At 42.8% G+C, this 21,944-nt stretch overlaps 1 protein-coding gene and 1 long non-coding RNA gene across 6 annotated transcripts; both read left to right on the plus strand.

Moving 5' to 3' along the window:
* The first annotated feature begins 261 nt into the window (after positions 1–261).
* On the plus strand, positions 262–8,275 carry LOC111860728 (uncharacterized). Of its 5 annotated transcripts, XM_023844706.2 has the most exons (10): positions 262–382; positions 923–1,243; positions 4,136–4,459; positions 4,714–4,828; positions 5,384–5,481; positions 5,688–5,737; positions 6,295–6,354; positions 6,651–6,716; positions 6,806–6,848; positions 7,672–8,268. In XM_023844706.2, exons 1-8 carry the CDS (start codon positions 328–330, stop codon positions 6,714–6,716), a joined length of 1,089 nt encoding a protein of 362 aa, XP_023700474.2. In that variant the 5' UTR covers positions 262–327; the 3' UTR covers positions 6,806–6,848; positions 7,672–8,268. The 5 variants fall into 5 exon arrangements, with proteins under 5 accessions (XP_023700474.2, XP_023700473.2, XP_023700472.2 ...); XM_023844705.2 differs by having other exon boundaries at positions 6,789–8,275; XM_023844704.2 differs by having other exon boundaries at positions 6,806–8,273.
* Positions 8,276–10,732: 2,457 nt separating this feature from the next.
* LOC111860730 (uncharacterized) lies at positions 10,733–12,977 on the plus strand. Its single transcript, XR_002842084.2, has 2 exons — positions 10,733–12,303; positions 12,588–12,977. It is a non-coding gene; the product is annotated as an uncharacterized lncRNA (long non-coding RNA).
* The last annotated feature ends 8,967 nt before the right edge of the window (positions 12,978–21,944 follow it).

Raw genomic sequence — 21,944 nt, forward strand, 5'->3', positions numbered from 1 at the left:
AGGCTTTGTTCTAGAACTTGACAGCGTGTGCAACCTTTGATATGCCTTTAGGTAGCGGAGCAGCCCACAGGCCCTCTGACCCTCTCTCAGTTCCCTTTCTTGCTTTTTGTGGCCTTTTTTAAATAAATATCCGTCCAGGGTCAGAGCTTTGGGGTTCTGCATCTGTCCGGGCGTCTAGCTCGACTCTCGTTTCTGCATAAAGCACCACTGAGTGAAAATAGACGAGGAAGTGGGCCGGGGGGGGGGCGTGGTCAGCAATGCCCCCAAAGTATCAGTATCTCAGACAGTCCTCAGAGTCATTCTGGTTTCTAACACATAACATAAGGCATGGCTACCCTCTTCCTCCCCCTCCTCATCCTCATCATCCTCAGTGGCCTTCCAGGTAAGATTGCAGTGTTGGAGGAGGTAAGGGCTTTAAAGACGGGTTTTAAGAGGGCCAGGTCCGTGACTGATAAAACGCAGGAGCAGGTCGAAGCCTGAGACCCGTAATGGACTAACGAGAGGAAGAGCAGAACACAAAACCCTAGCAGATGTGAGATCTGACATTTACATTACATTTAATGAAATTTGTTTAACATTTTGTACAAAGCCTTAGTTTTACATGGTATATAAATACTGTGTCCTGCGATGGACTGGCTTCTCGTCTAGGCATTGTGGTTTGGGATGGGATCCTGGGTCACTGCGACCCTATACTGGATAAGCGATGGAGGGAAGGATGGATGGATGGATAGATGGATACTAATACTACTAATAATTCTTTATAGTTACATACACTTGGAGCTCCTTACAGTGAAATGGTGGATGTTTAGCTATTTAAAGTGGAAAGTGTATTTGATGATGATGTATAGCATTTAATTGTCTGTACTTTGATATAGTGAGTATTGTGTGAATCACAAAAAAACATGCATCACGTTCTGTGCAGGTAACAGCAGCGTGAAAACGTTTCAGTATTTAACCCGCCAATATGGAGGATCAATCACCATCCCATGTTTCTATGAACACAAGCAGAAGGATCATGCAAAGTACTGGTGCAGAACTAAAGGTCTGCAATCCTGTACCATGCTGGATCGCAATGAGACTGAACGGAGGATCGGCCGTGAACGCATCGCCAACAACCCCGACAAGCTGGCTTTCTACATAACCATGAGCAACCTTCAGTGGTACGACGCCGGGAATTACTGGTGTGCTGTGGAGATTAACGGCACTACGGAATACTCTGAAAACCTTCGCTTAGCAGTAACAAGTAAGACAGGGGCGACGGTAGGATTTTATTGGACGGGGGTTTAAGAGGGGCTGCAATTCATATGGAAAAGCCAACCTTATCATTAGCCAATGATATGCTTTGAATTGGTGAGTGACAGGGTCGGGGGCCAATCACATTTCAGCTTGGGACCAGTGCCCCTGTGACCCCGCCCCTGTATACGCCCCAAAGGTAAGATGGCTGAAGCGATGGTAACCACTTGTGGTTTAACACAATAGCCACACACACACACACATGCTTTATTCTTCACATGCTACAGTCTTCCTGGGTTCAGAGTCATGCTATGAGATCAGAAAGGTAATTATAAATAAGAATAGGTATCTTTGTATGTATGTACACTCACCTAAAGGATTATTAGGAACACCATACTAATACGGTGTTTGACCCCCTTTCGCCTTCAGAACTGCCTTAATTCTACGTGGCATTGATTCAACAAGGTGCTGAAAGCATTCTTTAGAAATGTTGGCCCATATTGATAGGATAGCATCTTGCAGTTGATGGAGATTTGTGGGATGCACATCCAGGGCACGAAGCTCCCGTTCCACCACATCCCAAAGCTGCTCTATTGGGTTGAGATCTGGTGACTGTGGGGGCCATTTTAGTACAGTGAACTTATTGTCATGTTCAAGAAACCAATTTGAAATGATTCGAGCTTTGTGACATGGTGCATTATCCTGCTGGAAGTAGCCATCAGAGGATGGGTACATGGTGGTCATAAAGGGATGGACATGGTCAGAAACAATGCTCAGGTAGGCCGTGGCATTTAAATGATGGCCAATTGGCACTAAGGGGCCTAAAGTGTGCCAAGAAAACATCCCCCACACCATTACACCACCACCACCAGCCTGCACAGTGGTAACAAGGCATGATGGATCCATGTTCTCATTCTGTTTACACCAAATTCTGACTCTACCATTTGAATGTCTCAACAGAAATCGAGACTCATCAGACCAGGCAACATTTTTCCAGTCTTCAACTGTCCAATTTTGGTGAGCTCATGCAAATTGTAGCCTCTTTTTCCTATTTGTAATGGAGATGAGTGGTACCCGGTGGGGTCTTCTGCTGTTGTAGCCCATCCGCCTCAAGGTAGTGCGTGTTGTGGCTTCACAATGCTTTGCTGCATACCTCGGTTGTAACGAGTGGTTATTTCAGTCAAAGTTGCTCTTCTATCAGCTTGAATTAGTCGGCCCATTCTCCTCTGACCTCTAGCATCAACAAGGCATTTTCGCCCACAGGACTGCCGCATACTGGATGTTTTTCCCTTTGCACACCATTCTTTGTAAACCCTAGAAATGGTTGTGCGTGAAAATCCCAGTAACTGAGCAGATTGTGAAATACTCAGACCGGCCCGTCTGGCACCAACAACCATGCCACGCTCAAAATGGCTTAAATCACCTTTCTTTCCCATTCTGACATTCAGTTTGGAGTTCAGGAGATTGTCTTGACCAGGACCACACCCCTAAATGCATTGAAGCAACTGCCATGTGATTGGTTGATTAGATAATTGCATTAATGAGAAATTGAACAGGTGTTCCTAATAATCCTTTAGGTGAGTGTAGTGTTTATACATGTCATTTGCAGTAATTCTAACCCTGTTCGTACTGGGGCTTTCCGGGTACTGTACCCACTGAACTTACTAATATTGACACACAGCATCGTCCTACCAGAGCCCCGATACAAGTCTGCCTCCAATAAAAACCTCAAGCATTGGGTAAACATGACTTAACCCCTGATTTTTTTCAATAGCTATAGAAACGCCCCTGGTATGCAGTATTTCTGTCCAGCTTACTTAGAGCAGTATATTAGAACATAACGACAATAAAGTTATACTTACAAGCACTGCTGACTGCAAAAATGCAAATAAATTTATGTGTGAAATGTAAATTGGAATTTATTTCGGTTCTCAATATAATTGTGTTTTTATTTTACTTTATGTTCTCTATTGGTAGCACAGTGGGCTAAAATCCCACGTGTGTGTGTGCTCGTGTGTGCCTGCATATGTGTGTATGTGCATGCAAGCAGGTATACTGTACCTATCCTTATGGGGACACAATGTCCCCATAACGTGATAAATATCCATTTTTTTTTTTAATAAAAACTATTATAAAAATTGGTGACTGCTATGAAAAAACTAAAAATGCAAAAACTCTTGTATTTTGCTTGGTTACTTATGGTTATGGTTAGGGCTGGGTGGGGGTTAAGGTTGTCATAGTTAGCGTTAGCATTTTTCCCATAGAAGTGAATGAGCGGGCCCCATAAGGATAGGTATACCCGACGTGTGTGTGCGTGTCGGTGCATGCGTATGTACGTGTACACCAATTTTTATTTATATTTTCGGGGTTTTTTGCAGCATATTCATATTTTGAATTTGTATAATTTTGACTGGAGATATTTTTATGGAGCAAAATATTTTAAGTTATTTTAAGTTTAAATTTATTTATTTTGGAATAATATTGTATCCTGTCTGTTTTGATTCATATTTATGTTAAAAAAAAACATTTGGGTTTAGTCTGTTCAATAAATGCTCATCCTATTCGGCCCGCGACCTAAAGTGTGCTTTGAGTTTTGGCCCCCTGTGCGACTGAGTTTGACAGCCCTGCCCTAAGCTGTGGCTATGCCTTGTGATGAGCTGGCTTCCCACACGGCCTGTTCTGCTGTGTTGAGCCCCGCCATCCCTGGGACAGGCTGCAGACTCTCCCTAACCCCATTGTGGATGATGGAGCTTATTAAATTTACTGATTATTAGCATGACTTTCTTTGTACACTTTGCACATTGTACACCTCTATGTCTGCTTAAATGTGTCATTCACACGTACAATATGTGATATTAATATATGTTTTTAACGCTCCATCATTCTTATTTTGTCCCAATAGATGCTCAGAGTGTGTGGACTGAGAGCTGGGTATCTGCAGAGAGAGGAGGATCTGTCACCATCCCATGTTACTATGATCAGATGCATAAACTCCATGTGAAGTACTGGTGTAGAGGGTCTAACTGGTATTCCTGCTCCATACTGGCACGTTCTGACTCCAATCAGCCAGCAGGGAAAGTGTCAATCAGTGATGACCCCGCCCACCTGGTCTTTAATGTGACCATGAGGGACCTGCAGGATGAGGATGCTGACACCTACTGGTGTGCCATTTGGATTGAATTTGCAGTAGATCCCGGTGTATTTCTGCCTCTGATGATCAGCAGCGGTATGTGAAACACTTCATAACACCCACACTTTAGAACAGATCTTTATATCCTGTTTTGACCATAATAGTAGTAGTAGGCTACAGCCCCCCCTGCTGGCCATTGTTGGAAAAGCAGTTAGATGGTGAACCGAAAAATGCGGTATTGTAATTTATATAAATATGCATTATTATAATTCATTATTGATTTTCGATTTTCATTTTATATCCATATATAGTTAGACAGTGATTTTCCTAACCTGTTCATTAAATTGTAGCATTTGCTGCAGGAAATGTCAAAAATATAACTGGCAAGGAACTTCCAGCTGGGCCTCCCACTGCGTCCAGTGGCGTCTCACCTAAGGAAGTCTCCAGCACTGACAGTACAGAAAGGCAAGCTGCAGAGACATTGCTCTTTATTGAAATGTATTATAACAATGACACCGGGCTTCACTGGATCCAGTGAAGGTGCTGGGATTGTTTTTCTGTAGAAGTCCAAATAAGAAAAAAAAAATTGATGGTATGGGAAATACAAATAAAAAAAAAATGCAGTGATTCTGAAATTCACTTTGACTTTTGTTTCATTGCAGATAGTACAGTATGAACCCAAGATATTTCATGTTTTGTCTGGTCAGCTTCATTTCATTCGTTAATACACATCCATTCCTGCATTTAAGGCCTGCAACACATTTCAAAATAGCTGGGATGGTAAAGCTTTCGCCACTTTGTAATGTTGATATTCCTTCTCGCTACACTAACAAGACGTTTTGGCACTGAGGATACCAAGCAATGCAACATTACAGGTGTTATTTTGTCCCATTATTTGTGTTTTTCCATACCGTCCCAACTTCTTCTGATTTGGGGGTGTATCTGCTGAGCTCCTTGCCTCATAGGTAGTGTAGGAATGTTATGGAACCCCTTTGTGTTGTGCCTCACAATGTTCTCCAGCTCATCCTCTCAGCTGGTTCTCCTGCTAACTCTGGGACTGCTGCTGCTTCTGGTGATCCTGCTGGCCATTGTTATGGTCGCCATGCTGAACAGACAAGGTGAGAGGAAAAGGGGGTTGCATCTGAGCAGGTCAACTACAGTACTCGCCATATCTGTAGTCATTAGACAGGCTGCAGAAGGCATTTTAAAAAAGACACCAGTATGAACCTCCTGCTATTCCTGCACTCATTGACTGATGGTGTGTTGATGTGCCTTATGAGAGTGACCTCAGCTCTGCAGTTCTTACCACCATTTCTCATTTTAGGAAAAAGACCGGCCAGTAATGATGATACACAGAACAGACTTGCCAACATAGTAAGTCCCTTTGTAAATACGAAGAGTAACAGTAACATTACATGATACCAATTTGCATAATTACATTGTGTGTTTACAGTGTGTGTCATCTCTGTAATTATCCAGTGTAACAGTAATGGTACATGATTACAGTATCCATTTACAGTGTGTGTCCTCTCTGCAATTATCCAGTGTAACAGTGATTGATCATGGTAGCAGTATCCATTTACAGTGTATGACCTCCCTGTAATTATCCAGTGTAACAGTAATGGTACATTATTACAGTATCCATTTACAGTGTATTACCTCCCTGTAATTATCCAGTGTAACAGTAATGGTACATGATTACAGTTTCCATTTACAGTGTATGACCTCACTGTAATTATCCGGTGTAACAGTAATGGTACCTGATTACAGTATCCATTTACAGTGTGCGTCCTCTCTGTAATTATACAGTGTAACAGCAATGGTACCTGATTACAGTATCCATTTACAGTATGTGTCCTCTCTGTAACTATTCAGTGTAACAGTAATGGTACATGATTAAAGTATCCATTTACAGTGTGTTTCTTCTCCAGCCCTCTGTAGACCCTAAGGATGCTATGATATACAGCACAATAACTCTACAGAACCAAGAGGTAGGATAATAGATTATCAGCATTATCACCCAGTTAATGACTATAGTTTATGGCCAAATAAAATACAGCGATGACAAGATACATGTCTACAACTCATAACCTCCACGGTGAGCTGTCTCTATATCCTGCTGTCCTGCAGATAAATTGGGAAGTTGCTCTTCAAGATCAGAGATGAACATTATATGCCAGTTGTGGGCAAAATGTGATAGATTTATAAAGGGAACTATATTAGATGTGCCCATTATGTCAGTAAAAGTGATGACTTATAGGAATTGTCTCTACCTAATCATGATTAGGAGCTTTCGTCAGAGGACCCTGCTGGTTTGATGGTCTATAGTACTCTGGTCCTGAAGCAGACATAGGTAAATATCTCACTCTCCCTCATCCTCACTGTGTTAAATCACAGTAAACTGCACATGCTGGTATCACTGAAGCATGTATTTGTCTTCAGGCCCATGGATGACCAGGCGGTCCTGTAGGTGATCTGGATGCCAGTCAGTCAATTTTTTGACATGAAAAGCTATTTTTCATTCATATTTTTTCAAGGCAGAGTAGACTGTATTAATGAGATGTGTAATTAATCAGTTGTTACTTTTATTTGTGCCGGATATATATTTTTGAGCGTATTTACTTAGTTTGTCCATTATAACTGTATTGATAATGTTTTAAGTCAATCATATATATGATGATTAATGTGTATATCTTAACTCTTTATTCCATTCCATAATAACATTTTATGTGCTTGGTTGGATATTAAATGTTTTATGTTTTACTTTGGTGCAAATGCTTATTTTTTCTACTTTTCTGAACTTTAATGTGCTACTAGAAACAGGAGCCAATTTTGTTCATTTTTACACTGTGAAAAAATAGTCAAAAATGGAAATGAAATGGAGGATATTGATCGTGAATTTTTATGACTCATTTTCTCAATGCATTGGGTATTTTTGTTGTGTTAAATGATTTCTATTATGACTGGGAACTCCTCCCATTGTCACTTCGACTCTATGAATGGCCCGGTGTACAAATAATTATTGGAAAGCAATAAATTGCATCATTTGAAAACAATTCATGAATATGTTTTGAATTAAAGTTTCCTGTTTCTTTACATAACACACATAACTGTAACATTTTTGACAATTTTTAAAGCTTGTCCTTCCATATAACTTCATTTCCATTTTGACATTTTTTTCAGTGTACAAATAATTTATGGCTACACTGTATTTTATAGTGCACCTGAAACTTAGCCTGCTAAAATAAATTTAGCCTAATTGTAAATGAGCAGACTTAACACTCACCTTCCTTTGGGCTGAAATGAAGCCACCTTTTAGCACCTGATGGATGTTGTCCTGATAACTGCTGTGCTGAGACCACCCCAGATGCATGCTACTGCCAATCTTGCTGATCGTGTTATGCATTCAGGAAGCCCTCATTCCTGACCTCCTGTTCACCAACCAGATACAGGCCTTGGCAAGGAATCCAGGTGGTTTGTGACCAGGGGTCCAATCTGTTTATATGCCAACCTCTCGAACGTCAACATATGCAAAGTGAAAGCAAGTGGTCTGAAGTCCTGTATACACTCACCTAAAGGATTATTAGGAACACCATACTAATACGGTGTTTGACCCCCTTTCGCCTTCAGAACTGCCTTAATTCTACGTGGCATTGATTCAACAAGGTGCTGAAAGCATTCTTTAGAAATGTTGGCCCATATTGATAGGATAGCATCTTGCAGTTGATGGAGATTTGTGGGATGCACATCCAGGGCACGAAGCTCCCGTTCCACCACATCCCAAAGATGCTCTATTGGGTTGAGATCTGGTGACTGTGGGGGCCATTTTAGTACAGTGAACTCATTGTCATGTTCCAGAAACCAATTTGAAATGATTCGAGCTTTGTGACATGGTGCATTATCCTGCTGGAAGTAGCCATCAGAGGATGGGTACATGGTGGTCATAAAGGGATGGACATGGTCAGAAACAATGCTCAGGTAGGCCGTGGCATTTAAATGATGCCCAATTGGCACTAAGGGGCCTAAAATGTGCCAAGAAAACATCCCCCACACCATTACACCACCACCACTAGCCTGCACAGTGGTAACAAGGCATGATGGATCCATGTTCTCATTCTGTTTACGCCAAATTCTGACTCTACCATTTGAATGTCTCAACAGAAATCGAGACTCATCAGACCAGGCAACATTTTTCCAGTCTTCAACTGTCCAATTTTGGTGAGCTCGTGCAAATTGTAGCCTCTTTTTCCTATTTGTAGTGGAGATGAGTGGTACCCGGTGGGGTCTTCTGCTGTTGTAGCCCATCCGCCTCAAGGTTGTGCGTGTTGTGGCTTCACAAATGCTTTGCTGCATACCTCGGTTGTAACGAGTGGTTATTTCAGCCAAAGTTGCTCTTCTATCAGCTTGAATGAGTCGGCCCATTCTCCTCTGACCTCTAGCATCAACAAGGCATTTTCGCCCACAGGACTACCACATACTGGATGTTTTTCCCTTTGCACACCATTCTTTGTAAACCCTAGAAATGGTTGTGCGTGAAAATCCCAGTAACTGAGCAGATTGTGAAATACTCAGACCGGCCCATCTGGCACCAACAACCATGCCATGCTCAAAATTGCTTAAATCACCTTTCTTTCCCATTCTGACATTCAGTTTGGAGTTCAGGAGATTGTCTTGACCAGGACCACACCCCTAAATGCATTGAAGCAACTGCCATGTGATTGGTTGATTAGATAATTGCATTAATGAGAAATTGAACAGGTGTTCCTAATAATCCTTTAGGTGAGTGTATATTTAATGCTTTATCATTTCTGTATTTCTTTATCATTTCTGTATTTCTGTATCCTATAGATGCTCAGCGAAGCGATTGGTATACTTCAAATGTTGCATAGTGGCAGATCTAGAAAATTTACATGGGGTGGAAAGAGATGTTGGCAGGGTGGGACGGAGGGCGGAATGTGGGAGTTTTGTTATAGAAATACAAATATACTTCTATTGGTAAATGTACTCAACAAAAGATCCACAAATACATTTTTACAATATTTATTTTGACATAATATTACAGTTTTTCTCAATTGGAGCATTTCTCACATGACAATTAACATTTGCAAAACAGCAAGTGTGATCCCTACACCAAAATGTCACTTCTGCACAGCAGAACATCATTTCTCATTGCTTTACATAGATTTCCAAATATTATAGTACATATATACAAATGGTTTTGTACAATTGTCATCATTTGATACAATTTTCAGTAGCTTTAGTCTCATTGCTGAAAATATAGTAGATTATGTAGTTTTCCAAAGTAAAAATTTTATACCCGAAACAATACATGCATGTTGTCATGGTGTTCGCCAAGACAGTTAACCAATCTTTCAAAATGATATAAAAATATTCTATAAATTTCAGGGATACACCTTGTTGTGTTTTTGGTTCCCACAGTAAATGATTTTGTTGTAATTTTATTGTTCTTGTACTGCCGTTTTATTGTTTTTTTACTTTGTGACGTTTTGGATTGCTATTGTACTCTGTCTTGAGATCTGAAGGTGTTACATGTACATTCTAGTGCTCCCTCTCGCCAGTGAACTTTACATACTGTAATGCGGAACCCTGCAATGTTGAAACGGGTGTGTTTGACATGAACAGTTTTTCTCAGTTTGGCACATTTCGTAACGGGCAGTGGTGTCTTAATGGTTAGGGAAGCGTACTTGTAATTGAAAAATTGCTGGTTCAAATCCCTGACCAACAAGGCATTACTGAGGTACCCCGATCAAGGTGCCGCCCCCAAGCACTGCTCCCCGGGTGCTGAATTAGCTGCCCCCTGCTATGTCACGATGTCACATATGGGTTAAATACAAAGGACACATTTCGTTGTTGTGTGCTGTGGTGTGTCAACAATGATCACTGAATTCTAATAAAACAAATTTAATATTCTCAAGACTGTAAGAGCATTTCTCAAAACAATTCATGCATATAACACAACCCCCCTGGTTTAACTGCAAAAGCCTGTAAACTTTCCCAAAACAATTAGCCCATGTCTCAAAAGCAAATAATTCCACCAAAATGAAAAGTACAATCCACCTCATTTTAACCATGAGAGTCAAAATGCTTAGATATATTTTGTCAGTATGTCAGTGTAAGTATGATCCTGAGCTGCACAATTCTGAATGATAGTCTGTTCCCACTTTCTTATTGTCATTGTCACTGACTGATCATATTTCTTTAGCAAACTGCTACTGATTCATGTGAAAGATACCAGTTTCAACATTGCAAGGCTGTACATTACAGTATGTAAAGTTCACCAGCATGCACATGTAACTTCTTCAGATCTCAAGACAGTACAGTAGCAAACAAAAAAGTCATGCAGCATTAAATAACAGAAAAAATGGCAATAGAAAACAACAAAATGATAACAAAATGTACTGTGGTAACCAAAAACACAACCAAGCTGTATCACTGCAATTTTTTGACAGCTTGGTTAACTGCTGTGCATGGGGTGCCTAACATGATGATCAGACACATATGTAGTTTTGGGTGTAACATAATTACCACAGTGTACCCTCTCCACATTCTCTCCCGTGGGTAGTCATGGCTGCCAGTAGTTCTCTGGTTCGCCTGAAGTTCACCACTAACTCCTCTGTCTTCTTGACGAGTTGCAGGTGATTCTCCTTACACCATCCGAGGAAGCTCTCCACTGGGCTCCTGCACCTTATTTCCGTCCCGTCACTAATGCACACTTACCTGAGAATTTATGGAGGTGGCAAAAGCCAGTGTTGTACTGGAAGTCTGTGCTGTAGAGAGTGGACAGGAATGATCCAGTCCGGTACCTTGGGGTGCTCTGTGCTGCGCAGGACCACATGTGATATGCAGACACACTGGGGCCTGCATGTGAGGTAGTCCGGTGTCCAGGCATTCCTCACCTGCACCCTCCTAAACTTCTCTTCCAGCAGATGGACCTAGACGGCTTATTGTACATTTTAAAAATTTTTTATATATCTTTCCCCATTGGAGTTAATAAAAACGGCCAGCCCAGCCCCTCCATGCTTTTTCACTTTATTTACTTACAATCTGCTCGTACGAGCTGGAAGCCGTCCAAACAGTGGGGTCCGACGTGTCCCACCTAGACATTAAATTGCACTTGCCCTCTGGCTCCTCACTAGTGCGGATAGATTGCCCCGCTTGTTCATCTCCCATCATCTCAGGCCTTTTCCACACATTCTGATGTAAAACAAAATAGATAATGGTGCACAATCTGTTACGAGCCAAAAACTCTGTTTTCCCTGTCTACATGTAGACACTGAAAATGGAATTCATGAAAATCTTCACCCTGGATGTGGTTTTACAAAAGCTCTGTCTTTAATGACCTAAAATGCCATCCTCAGTTATCCAGTGCAGGGTCAGGAGGAACCTGGAGCAGAGGGCAGGGGATGGACAGGGACCCAGAGACACACACAGACACAGCAGGGAATGTGGAGAGAGCAGCCCAGCTAAGCTGCAGGTCTTTGGGGAAACAGAGAGAGAGAGAAAATACAAATGACACACGAAGACAGGAAGTGAGGTAGCGTGGCGCTCACTGTGTCACTGCGTCCCCTGTATTCAGACAGATAAATGTATTTTTTTTCAGGGAGTAAAGGACAGCAGGCCACAAGATCTACTCAGGCCAAGTTTGCATCAGAGAGAAGGAGGAAGTGACATGAAGTAAAAACTCCCTCTTTCATCCATTCTGTTTTTCTAATTGTTCTGTTCTCTTTAACTGGTGTTTAAATGGTATGTTTCGCATGTTATATTACTGCGTTATGCCGCCACCTAGTGGCGTCTTTTATTGTAAAATGTCGCATGCAAGCAGGAAGTTGGTTTAGTTTCATTTAGTCAGCATGTGGTGCGCATATCTCCTGCTTTTCTGCAACGGTTTTCTTATCATGCTTCGTTTTGGACATCATTCTGTAAGTGAATGTGTTTCATTTAATTTGTGATAAATCTGTTTAATTAACAGTACTCAGTAAGGCAGAAGTATTTCAATTAAATATCAATCTTGGGTTGTTTAATGCGTGCTAACTATGCTCGGTTGCTATATTGTAAGTTTGGGAAATGCGATGTATGTTTGTGTTGTACAATGGTCGCTTTTAAAACGGCTTTATAATGCATTACTTAGTTGTAAGGGATTTAAGTTAATTTTATTCTTTTTTACTATTACTAATTGTGAACTTTTCTGTTTGCATTTGTGTAGTCTTACAAAAAGGAAATCAAGGACGTCTTCTGGTAAACGGTCAAGAAAAGTCACGCCTTGTCATTTATTTGAAGATGTCTAATGTTAACTAGCTGTCTCGTGTTGCAAGGGAATGGTTACGCGAAGGCAGCGTGCTAATATTTCAATTTTCTTATCCATTTTAAATGCGCCTGTCAACACATTAGGCAACATAGGAGGCTGCATAGGGCGCCATATTCTGAGGGGGCGCCAACTTAGCAAACTGCAAGCGCCACCCTTCTCTCTGTACAGTTTAGCAGAAGTAAAATGCAGGCAGGTGGCCGCACAGCTGAACAGAGGGGCGTATGCAGGCTTTGCTGAAGGCGATGCAGCTTAAGATGGTTTTGTGGTAATAAAACAGGCTATTTTTAAGCTGTTTGTCTGTGTCATTTTCTCACCTCTCTGCCACGTCATGTGACTCCACACTCAAAGATAAACATCTGAAACCCTTTGGACATCAAGTTATATTAAAAGACTATAGTCTTGTGTTACACCACGAGGAAGATGAAGCATGTCATTTACAACCCCCTGCTGGGGCAAAGCTCACCTCGGCCTGTGTTCTGAAGTCTTACATCTCATTTACATGCTGTTCATTTTCTCCTGCAGGTGCCTTGACAGCAGTGGATTGTTATCCAGTGACATACAAACCAAACATCAGGGGTGACATATAAACTCTTTCAGGAGCATTTTTATAATGACATCCTAGTAACTTCCTAATGTAGAGGCGTTTATAAAATGCCTCCATCTGAATATACAGCTTCATCATAACCAGCTAATTAGTCACAGTGAATTAAATCTAGATGATTTGGGATTCTGCAGGAATGTGAACTCTGAACCAAAATGTCTCCAAGTGTGGTAAAGCCAGAAACTTCCTTACTTTTGGGGACATTTTTCCAGGTCCTCATTTGTATAATCTTGAAATTGTAAAAATGTGTGAATGCAATCCGTCAGAGTTTCCGATCTCCTTATCTTTTGGCTGATGCGTGTTCCCTTGTTCGTGGATCCAAATAACTAAAAAACGACTGGCTTCAGTTTTAGTTACTCAGGTTTCATTATTATCTATTTATTTTTGACAATGAGCAATTATCATAAGAGAAATAAACTGCATTTTTCCATCTTTCCATGCAAAATTAAGAAACACGGTCAAAGAAAAACCGTGAAAATCCACTCTCCTGAAAGCCACTCTTCCTCTCCCCCTTAAGTCGGCACGTGCATGAATCCCTCTTAAAGCGACAGACATCTTTTTAAGCTCAAAAGTCAAGTGCAATTAAATGGCTCCTAACTGCACAAACTTACCTCCTACATTACCCGCCCCTAATTGTTCTGAACGTTAAACTTGAGAACAATTATCACAACTACAAATTCACCAATGTTATCCAACAGGAATTTATACTGTAATACTAACACCACAAAGTGAAAACTAATTAAGTCCATTAGCGTCCAATATTTTAATTTCAGTCCAGTATCAGCTTGTTAGATTCCATTTCTAAAATAATATGATATAAAGTGAGATATAAAGAAAGAAAAAGAGCCAGAGGTTACTAGCATATGGCTCATCACTGGGGTTCAATCTTTACCACCTGCCCTTTCTGATTCCATCAGTAATCAAATCTTTGTGATTGATCTATCCAATATGTTGGTCTTTGTTTTAATCCAAACACTTTGAACAAGACCCTTCTTGTCTGCTATTATCTCGATGACTTTCCCCATAATCCATGAACTTCTACAAAGTTTCTTGATGCTATTGTCCATCATTGCCGCACTTGGATTTGAGGTAAAAATTTGTTGGTCCATTTCTTCCAGAAGAGGTCTATGATTGTACTTGCCTCCATCTGTGTTTTGAGTATCGGTCTTCCTTGTCGAACTACCAAGCCGGTAACAATGGTTTCATTTTCAGTGTTAAAAGATGTTTAGGGGTCAATGTCTTTCCTTGTCCAGATCTTGTTCTCTTACGGTGGAATTGAGAACCTTTTTCACTGATCTTATCAACCTCTCCCAAACACTGGCATGATGAGAGGCTGTGGGCGGATTAAATGTCCACTTAATCCCTAACTGGTGAAACAAATGCTGAAATTTGGAGGTATTTCAGTCGGCAACAGATGCCTTCAACTTGTGGTTGGCTCCATTATCAGAGAGAATCTGTTTCACCTGTCCTCTTCACGCTACAAAGCGGCGAATAGCGTTTATACATGAATCTGTGTCCGGTGATGAGGCGAGCTCAATGTGAATGGCACGGATGGCTAAACATGTGAATATAACACCGTATCTCTTTACATGGATTCTTCCACGTTTCACATCAAAAGGTCCAAAATAATCCACTCCGACTCTTGTGAAGGGTAGGTCAACAGGTGTTACTTGATCTTATGGAAGGTCAGCCATTAGTTGTTTCCCAGCTACTTCGTGTAAACAATGGCAGGTCACACAATTGGATAGGACCTTTCGAATGGCTGTGATGATGCCAGGGATCCAAAATCTTTCTCTTAGTTCTGACAGCATGTGGTTACGAACTCCATGTGCTATTTTCACATGAATCTGACGAAGAACTAAATTGACAATGGAAAAGTCCTTACCCAGGGTTGTTTAGATTTCTCTGGCATAGGTGCCCGACTTAACCTTCCACCAACTCACAACAGACTGTCTTGTAATATACAGGATTCAGTTTTTACGAGTGGCTACTGTGCTTCACATTCTGTCCGTTATGTAGGTCTGAAATCTGAAAATTTTTTCCATCAGACAGAATTTAATTATGTCGCACTACTTCATCAGGGTCTTCCACTGATATGCCTGTGTGTTTGTAGCTTCCTTTAAATTTTTCCATCCTCACCTGAACAAGTGGACCTTTGTTGTGGCTGTTACCCATGTCTGTTGTGCACAACTCCCTATGTCTTTGCCTCAGTGCTCGAAGATAGGCTTTAAGCTACAAGAACCAAGCCACAATCCACTTCAACTTTGTCCATGATGAGAAATAGCCAATCAACCTCTGGAATGGAGTTATGTTTTCTTCCACATTTATGGAATTGACTCTGACTCCTTTGATTCCAGGATCATCTACAGGGATTTTGGAAATGTTTGCTGCGAGACTTGGCCAGAATTCACTTGGACGGTAAAGGAAATCTGGACCAGATATCAAAATTCTGTTTTTCAGGAAATCTTCTACCTTTTGCCTTCTTGAGACACAGTCTGCTGGATTCTTATCAGTGCTGACGTGTCTCCACTGCTCCACATCAGTGACGTTCAAAATACAGTGGTACCTCAGTTCTCTAACTCATTAGAACTCGAATTTCTTAAAAGTCGAACCAACCAGTTAAAAAAAATTTTACCTAGAACTCAATCTGAATCTCAGAAGTTGAACCGTGAACGCCGACCTAAGATAACTTGCACGTGTGGGAAAATGAGTCACGCGGCACGTCTCTCAGCGGAAACAAAGGGTAACGCTTCAGTCTCAGCCTCGCATTCGCTGTGATAGCATCGTGCATGTTTACACTAACTGAATACATATATTTAGACAGTAAAAATACATTTAGACAATGATAGTAACAGTAATTATTATTATATAATAAAATACATTATAAAATAAAGATTTCTTATTAATTATTTTAATATCATTAATAATAAACCATTAATACATTTAATTATAATAATATTGTCCTGCTTAGCGGGGACGGAACGGAGACAAAGGCGCAGACATCAGGGTATTGGGGAATACGGGGTTTAATTACAGGTAAGGCAGGCAAAACGCTGACGGACAATACAATGACCGGACTGGGGAAACAAACTGAAACGCGGACTAAATACAGAGGACTAATGACAACAACCAGAAACAGCTGATCACACGGGGATTCCACACAAGTTTAACAAGGGGGCTTGGCACACGGAAGAAGCGGACGATCGGGGCAGGACACATTGATTTTTTTTTAACTTTACATATTGTTTGGATACATTTATTTTCTTACTTTACAAATTACTGTTTTGATAAATGTGCTTAGATGTGTTTAGTACAGTATATGCTCTTCTTAAGAACATAAGAACTATACAAACGAGAGGAGGCCATTCAGCCCATTGAGCTCGCTTGGGGAGAACTTAACTAATAGCTCAGAGTTGTTAAAATCTGATTTAGCTCTGATTTTAAGGAACCCAAGGATTCAGCTTGCACTACGTTATCAGGAAGACTATTCCATACTCTGACTACACGCTGTGTGAAGAAGTAAATCCAGTTTGAAATGTTCTCCCGCTAATTTCCACCTATGGCCACGAGTTCTTGTATTTGAACTAATGCTGAAGTAACTATCTGGTTGAACAGCATGGCTGTTTTATCTTGTTCATTTTGTGTTTAAATGCTAAAAAAAAAAAAAAAAAAATTTTGGGGGACCGGGAACCAATTAATTGGTTTTCCATTATTTCTTATGGGGAAAATTCGATCAGAACTCGAACTTTCTAGGATTCGATCCGGAGTCCAGAACGGATTAAGTTCTAGAACCGTGGTACCACTGTATATGGAAACACAAGTCTGTTTTATTTATAAAACTCTGCAGCGTTTGCAGACCCAGTGACCATTGTCCCTGCATTTGGCCCAGGTGAATCTGTAGCACTTTGCACAGGTAAACTTGCTGCGATTTCTGTTGCAGTTCTCCTGTACCTGGCACTGAGTTGTCCATACAAGTCCTGGCACAGCAGCAGCAAACGCTGCAGCAGCCTTCCTCTCTGTCTCCATTGCCTTTTGTTGCATAAATCGGCAACAAAGTTCCTTGGCTAGAAGCACAATCAGAGGTTCAACGAGCACACAAAGAACAGAACTCTCAAGGTTGTGGGGGATGTGAGGTGGGCAAATGAACTAAATCACTTCAACAGGTTTGATTCATCTGCCCCTGCCTTTCCACCCATACTGCCCTCACTCACGCAGTCCCCAACATGTGCTACAGACACCCCTACCCCCACCTCTGTTCCACCTCAGACACTTCACAAGTGTTGCAGGAGACTCTGACGGCACTGAGCAGTTCCTTCAGTGGCAGGCTCCTGCATCCACGATGTGGGAAGGAGAGATTCAGAAGGTCTTTCCTTCCAATCGCTGACAGACTCTACAACAAAGTCCTTGCAGCTGACCCCACACACAGACTAAAACACACACATCCAATACACCATGGTAGTTTCTATGTGCAATATTTCTCATATGCAATATTAGTTCTTATCAATCCCTGTCACTCCATTTCGTGCCTGTCCATATAGATATATCCACAGTGTTGTACATATATTTATATATCCACTCTGTACATAATATACATGCACTCTAATGGAGCCATTTCTGGACGATGGGAGAAATGTCACGACAGACAATTTCTTCACCTCACTGTCACCGTCACACAGACTGCTTCACTTTACTGGGCACGGTGAATAAATTCTCCACGTCACTGTTAGAATGGCGCGCATGTATTCAGTACGAGCAGCAACACGGAGGTGTTAAGTTCAGCGGACGGGCGAATGAGGAAGTAGGCAAGAGAGCCGTAACTTCAGAAATACTGGGTTTAATCAGGGCAGACAGGCGACGAACATCAAACAATACAATGACGGATCTCGGCATACTGACTGGGACGCAGACTAAAATACACAAGACAGGCTGAATTCAACAAGCAACAGGTGAGTACAATCAGGTAGTCACAAGAGGTAACGAGTTGGGCGTGGCAGAACCCCGGGCACGCCCCAGGGGAGGCGATGGACAAGACGAGACCGGGGAACAGGACCTGCAAAAAAAGGAAACCATCAACGAGGCAACTGGGACAAAAGAGACACAGGGACAGGAAGTAAGACAAGACCTGACAAAGAATGGGAAACGCCGACAGACAGCCCAGGAAAGGAGACACAGGAGAAGGGGAGAAAGGCGGAACAAAAGGACCAGGAGGGAACGAAGGACCCACAGTGGGAGGAGCAGAAACACGAGGAGCAGACAGGGGAGACCAGACAGGAACGGATGGAGAACAAAGGGGAGCCCGGGGGAGCCCGAGGGAGCCCAGACGGGCGGCGGCCAGAGGGGCCGCAGGCGCCTGGGAGGAGGGAGCAGGGGGGGACCACGACGGAGACAAGGAGACAGGACGAGGGACAGACGGAGGAGACAAGGAGGGAGTCGGAGGGGGCACCAGCGAAGGCAAGGAGGAGGGGGAAGCCACAGCCAGCGAAGGCGCTGCCACAGCAGGTGAAGGCGCCGTCCGCCGACGCGCTGGTGCCGGGGGACCCGCAGGCGACCACCGACCCGGAGGAAGCGCAGGCACGCCCCGAGTCCCAGCCAAAGCCAACTAGGGCGAGCCAGGGGGCAGGGTGGGCAGGACCACAGTCCTACGCCGGTGTCCCCTTCCCTTTCGGGATACAGACAGGCGGGGCACTTGCCGGAATCGTCCTGGTTGGAGCGAGGGTAAAAAAGTCAGAAGGGAGGTCCTCGAGGGGTCCCCTTCAAGCTCCTCCTCTATGGAGGTAGGAGCGGTAGTCAAGCTGTCTGGGACCGGAGTTGGGGGAACTGGAACAGACAGAGTCAGTGCAGGAGTCAGAGCCTCGGGCGGGGCGGCAGGCGGTGCAGCCGGAGCCGCGGGCGGGCTGGACAGGCGAGCCGGGCTGGACAGGCGGGTCGGGCAGAGCGGCGGCCTCAGGCAGGGCCGCGGGCAGAGCGCCGGCATCATCAGGCACCTCGGGCTTTCGGCCAGCAGGGGGCGCCTCAGCAGGCACCTCGGGCGTGTGGCCAGCAGGGGGCGCCTCAGCAGGCACCTCGGGCGTGTGGCCAGCAGGGGGCGCCTCAGCAGGCACCTCGGGCGTGTGGCCAGCAGGGGGCGCCTCAGCAGGCACCTCGGGCGTGTGGCCAGCAGGGGGCGCCTCAGCAGGCACCTCGGGCAGAGCGGCGGCAGCAGCAGCAGGCGGGCGGTCGGGCACTTCAGCCAGCTCGTCCGATCCTCGTGTGCCACGGCCACCTCGTTACCTTGTGTTAATTCCCGATTGTCATAACCGGTTTCCTGTTCCTCTTGGCTTGTCCTGTGTATTTAGTCCGCATCTGAGTTAGTCTTCCGAGATTAGTCATTGTGTTACGTTTGGTGGACGGGCGAACGAGGAGGTAGGCGAGAGAGCCGTAACTTCAGAAATATGGGGTTTAATCAGGGCAGACAGGCGACGAACATCAAACAATACAATGACAGATTTCGGCATACTGACTGGGACACGGACTAAATATACAAGACAGGCTGAATTCAACAAGCAACAGCTGAGTACAATCAGGTAGTCACAAGAGGTAACGAGGGGGGGCGTGGCAAACACAAGGATCGTACGAGCTGGGCGTGACAGCAGGTGGCCAGTAGCTGTATTTTACAACATGCTGGACCTGGTGGCGGTGAATGCCTACGTTCTGTACAAGGTGTGTACAGGATGGAAAGGAAAAAGAAGGTTGTTTCTGATTCTTCTAGTCAAGGAACTCCGTTGTCGAATGCAGGGACGATGGTCACTGGGTCTGCAAACGCTGCAAACAAAGGCTTTGAAACAGACAGACTGTGTGGGAGAGTAACCACTGAGACAAAAGGCAGAAAGATGATGAAGAGATGAACCTGGAACTGAGGGACGGCTAAAAATTTACATTTTTTTTTTTTTTTTTTTTTTTTTTATTTAAACAGTTTTTGCTATTTCTACATGAACAGCCAAACATGCAAAGCTGGAGAGATCACACAAAAACAAAATTCACTTCTGGTGTTATAATTCAGTGATGGCCAATGAAAATTAAATTAGATCATTTTATTCTGTATGTGTATGAGCATGTCAAAAACCATGGACCAAATGCAAATGTGCCAGGACTCACAGGTAATGGGTGTGTTTGCACAACAAAAGACCTGCGAAAATCTCAGCAGGGGTGAAAAACACCTCGGGACTTTCACCAGAAAATAAAGACTCGGTAAATCTAGTGTTAAAGAATAGTGATATGCATCAAAATACACAGGGCTATGCAAAAATCTTAGCAAGACCAAGCAAATGGTTAAATTATACACATGCAGATGTAAACTGATTTGTCTGTATATGACAGCCAATGGATTTTCGTTTTAGTGCGGCCCTTTTGTTTTGATGATCCTTCCAAGCATCTGCTGAGCACACGACCTGCGCACATTCCTCTCTGAAAACCCACGTCTCGTCCCAAAATTGATGCATGACGCCAATGCAATATCAGCGCAAGTTCCTTCGTTTCTGTGTTGATCAACAATGGAATCTCCATACTCTTGCTAAGCCAAATGACTATTTCAATATTAGTCTAAATACTAGAACTCGTGGCCATAAGTGGAAATTAGCAGGAGAACATTTTAAAACAAATTTGAGGAAGCACTTCTTTACACAGCGTGTAGTTAGAGTCTTCCTGCTAGTGTAGTGGAAGCTAAAACCCTGGGTTCCTTTAATCAGAGCTAGATAAGATTTTAACAACTCTAAGCTATTAGTTAAGTTCTCCCCAAACGAGCTTGATGGGCCGAATGGCCTCCTCTCGTTTGTAAATTTCTTATGTTCTTATATCGTCCGGCTCCCCAATAGACCACGAACTACAGGTACAGGTATGAGGCGAGAATTTCAGAGTCACAACAAAACTGTCAACGGACCCCACATCTATAAAGAGATTTTGGTTCCCGGTTTTCGTTTATAATCATACTAAAGAAGATCAGATAACTGTCCGCTTCCCCCCGTTTTCCTACCTTATCATCAAAACCAAAAAAGGGGATTCTTTCCTGATTTCGGACCGTAAAGTGTGTCAGCTTAACCACTTCAAAACCTCTCCTCAAGTCTCCCCAGTATGTTAGGCATATTATCCAATATATACATGTTTTTGTTACACTCAACCAATAGCACATCTTGTTTGGGGAATCGGTACCGCGTGAAGTTAATTCACTAATTAAGTTCATTAGATGAGCGGTTGGTAAAATTAAACAAATACATGGACTGGGTTGTCCCTGAGAAGAGGTTTATAAAGCAAAGCAGTGTTCTTCTATCTGTCCAAGATACCTGCAGCAGCGTTTGGGAGAACACAAAGAAGTCGAATACTTTGTATTACTGTTTATTGTGCAGATAAATACTTTTAAACATGATTTCATTTGGCTGTACTTCCAAACAAAAACATGACATTACAGCTTAATTATGAAATATAAGAAATGTCAGTGTGTCTTTTCTGACACTACAGGTCGGTTCATACAGCATGCTTATGGAGGGAGAGTCCATCCCTGTGTTTCCATATTTTCTGTGGAGACCCAAGAATGTGGGCATTTTAAACCTGAACCTGAGAACCAAATTTGTATGTGAGAAAAGTACTTCAATAAATAAAACTACATTTTCAAATCCCTCCAT

This window comes from Paramormyrops kingsleyae, chromosome 4 (genome assembly GCF_048594095.1).
Source record: "Paramormyrops kingsleyae isolate MSU_618 chromosome 4, PKINGS_0.4, whole genome shotgun sequence".
NCBI lineage: Eukaryota > Metazoa > Chordata > Actinopteri > Osteoglossiformes > Mormyridae > Paramormyrops > Paramormyrops kingsleyae.

Coding starts and splice junctions, on each gene's coding strand:
- LOC111860728 (XM_023844705.2), top strand. CDS start 328: ATGGCTACCCTCTTCCTCCCCCTCCTCATCCTCATCATCCTCAGTGGC. Junction 383..922: donor CATCCTCAGTGGCCTTCCAG/GTAAGATTGCAG, acceptor CGTTCTGTGCAG/GTAACAGCAGCGTGAAAACG. Junction 4,460..4,713: donor GCCTCTGATGATCAGCAGCG/GTATGTGAAACA, acceptor ATTAAATTGTAG/CATTTGCTGCAGGAAATGTC.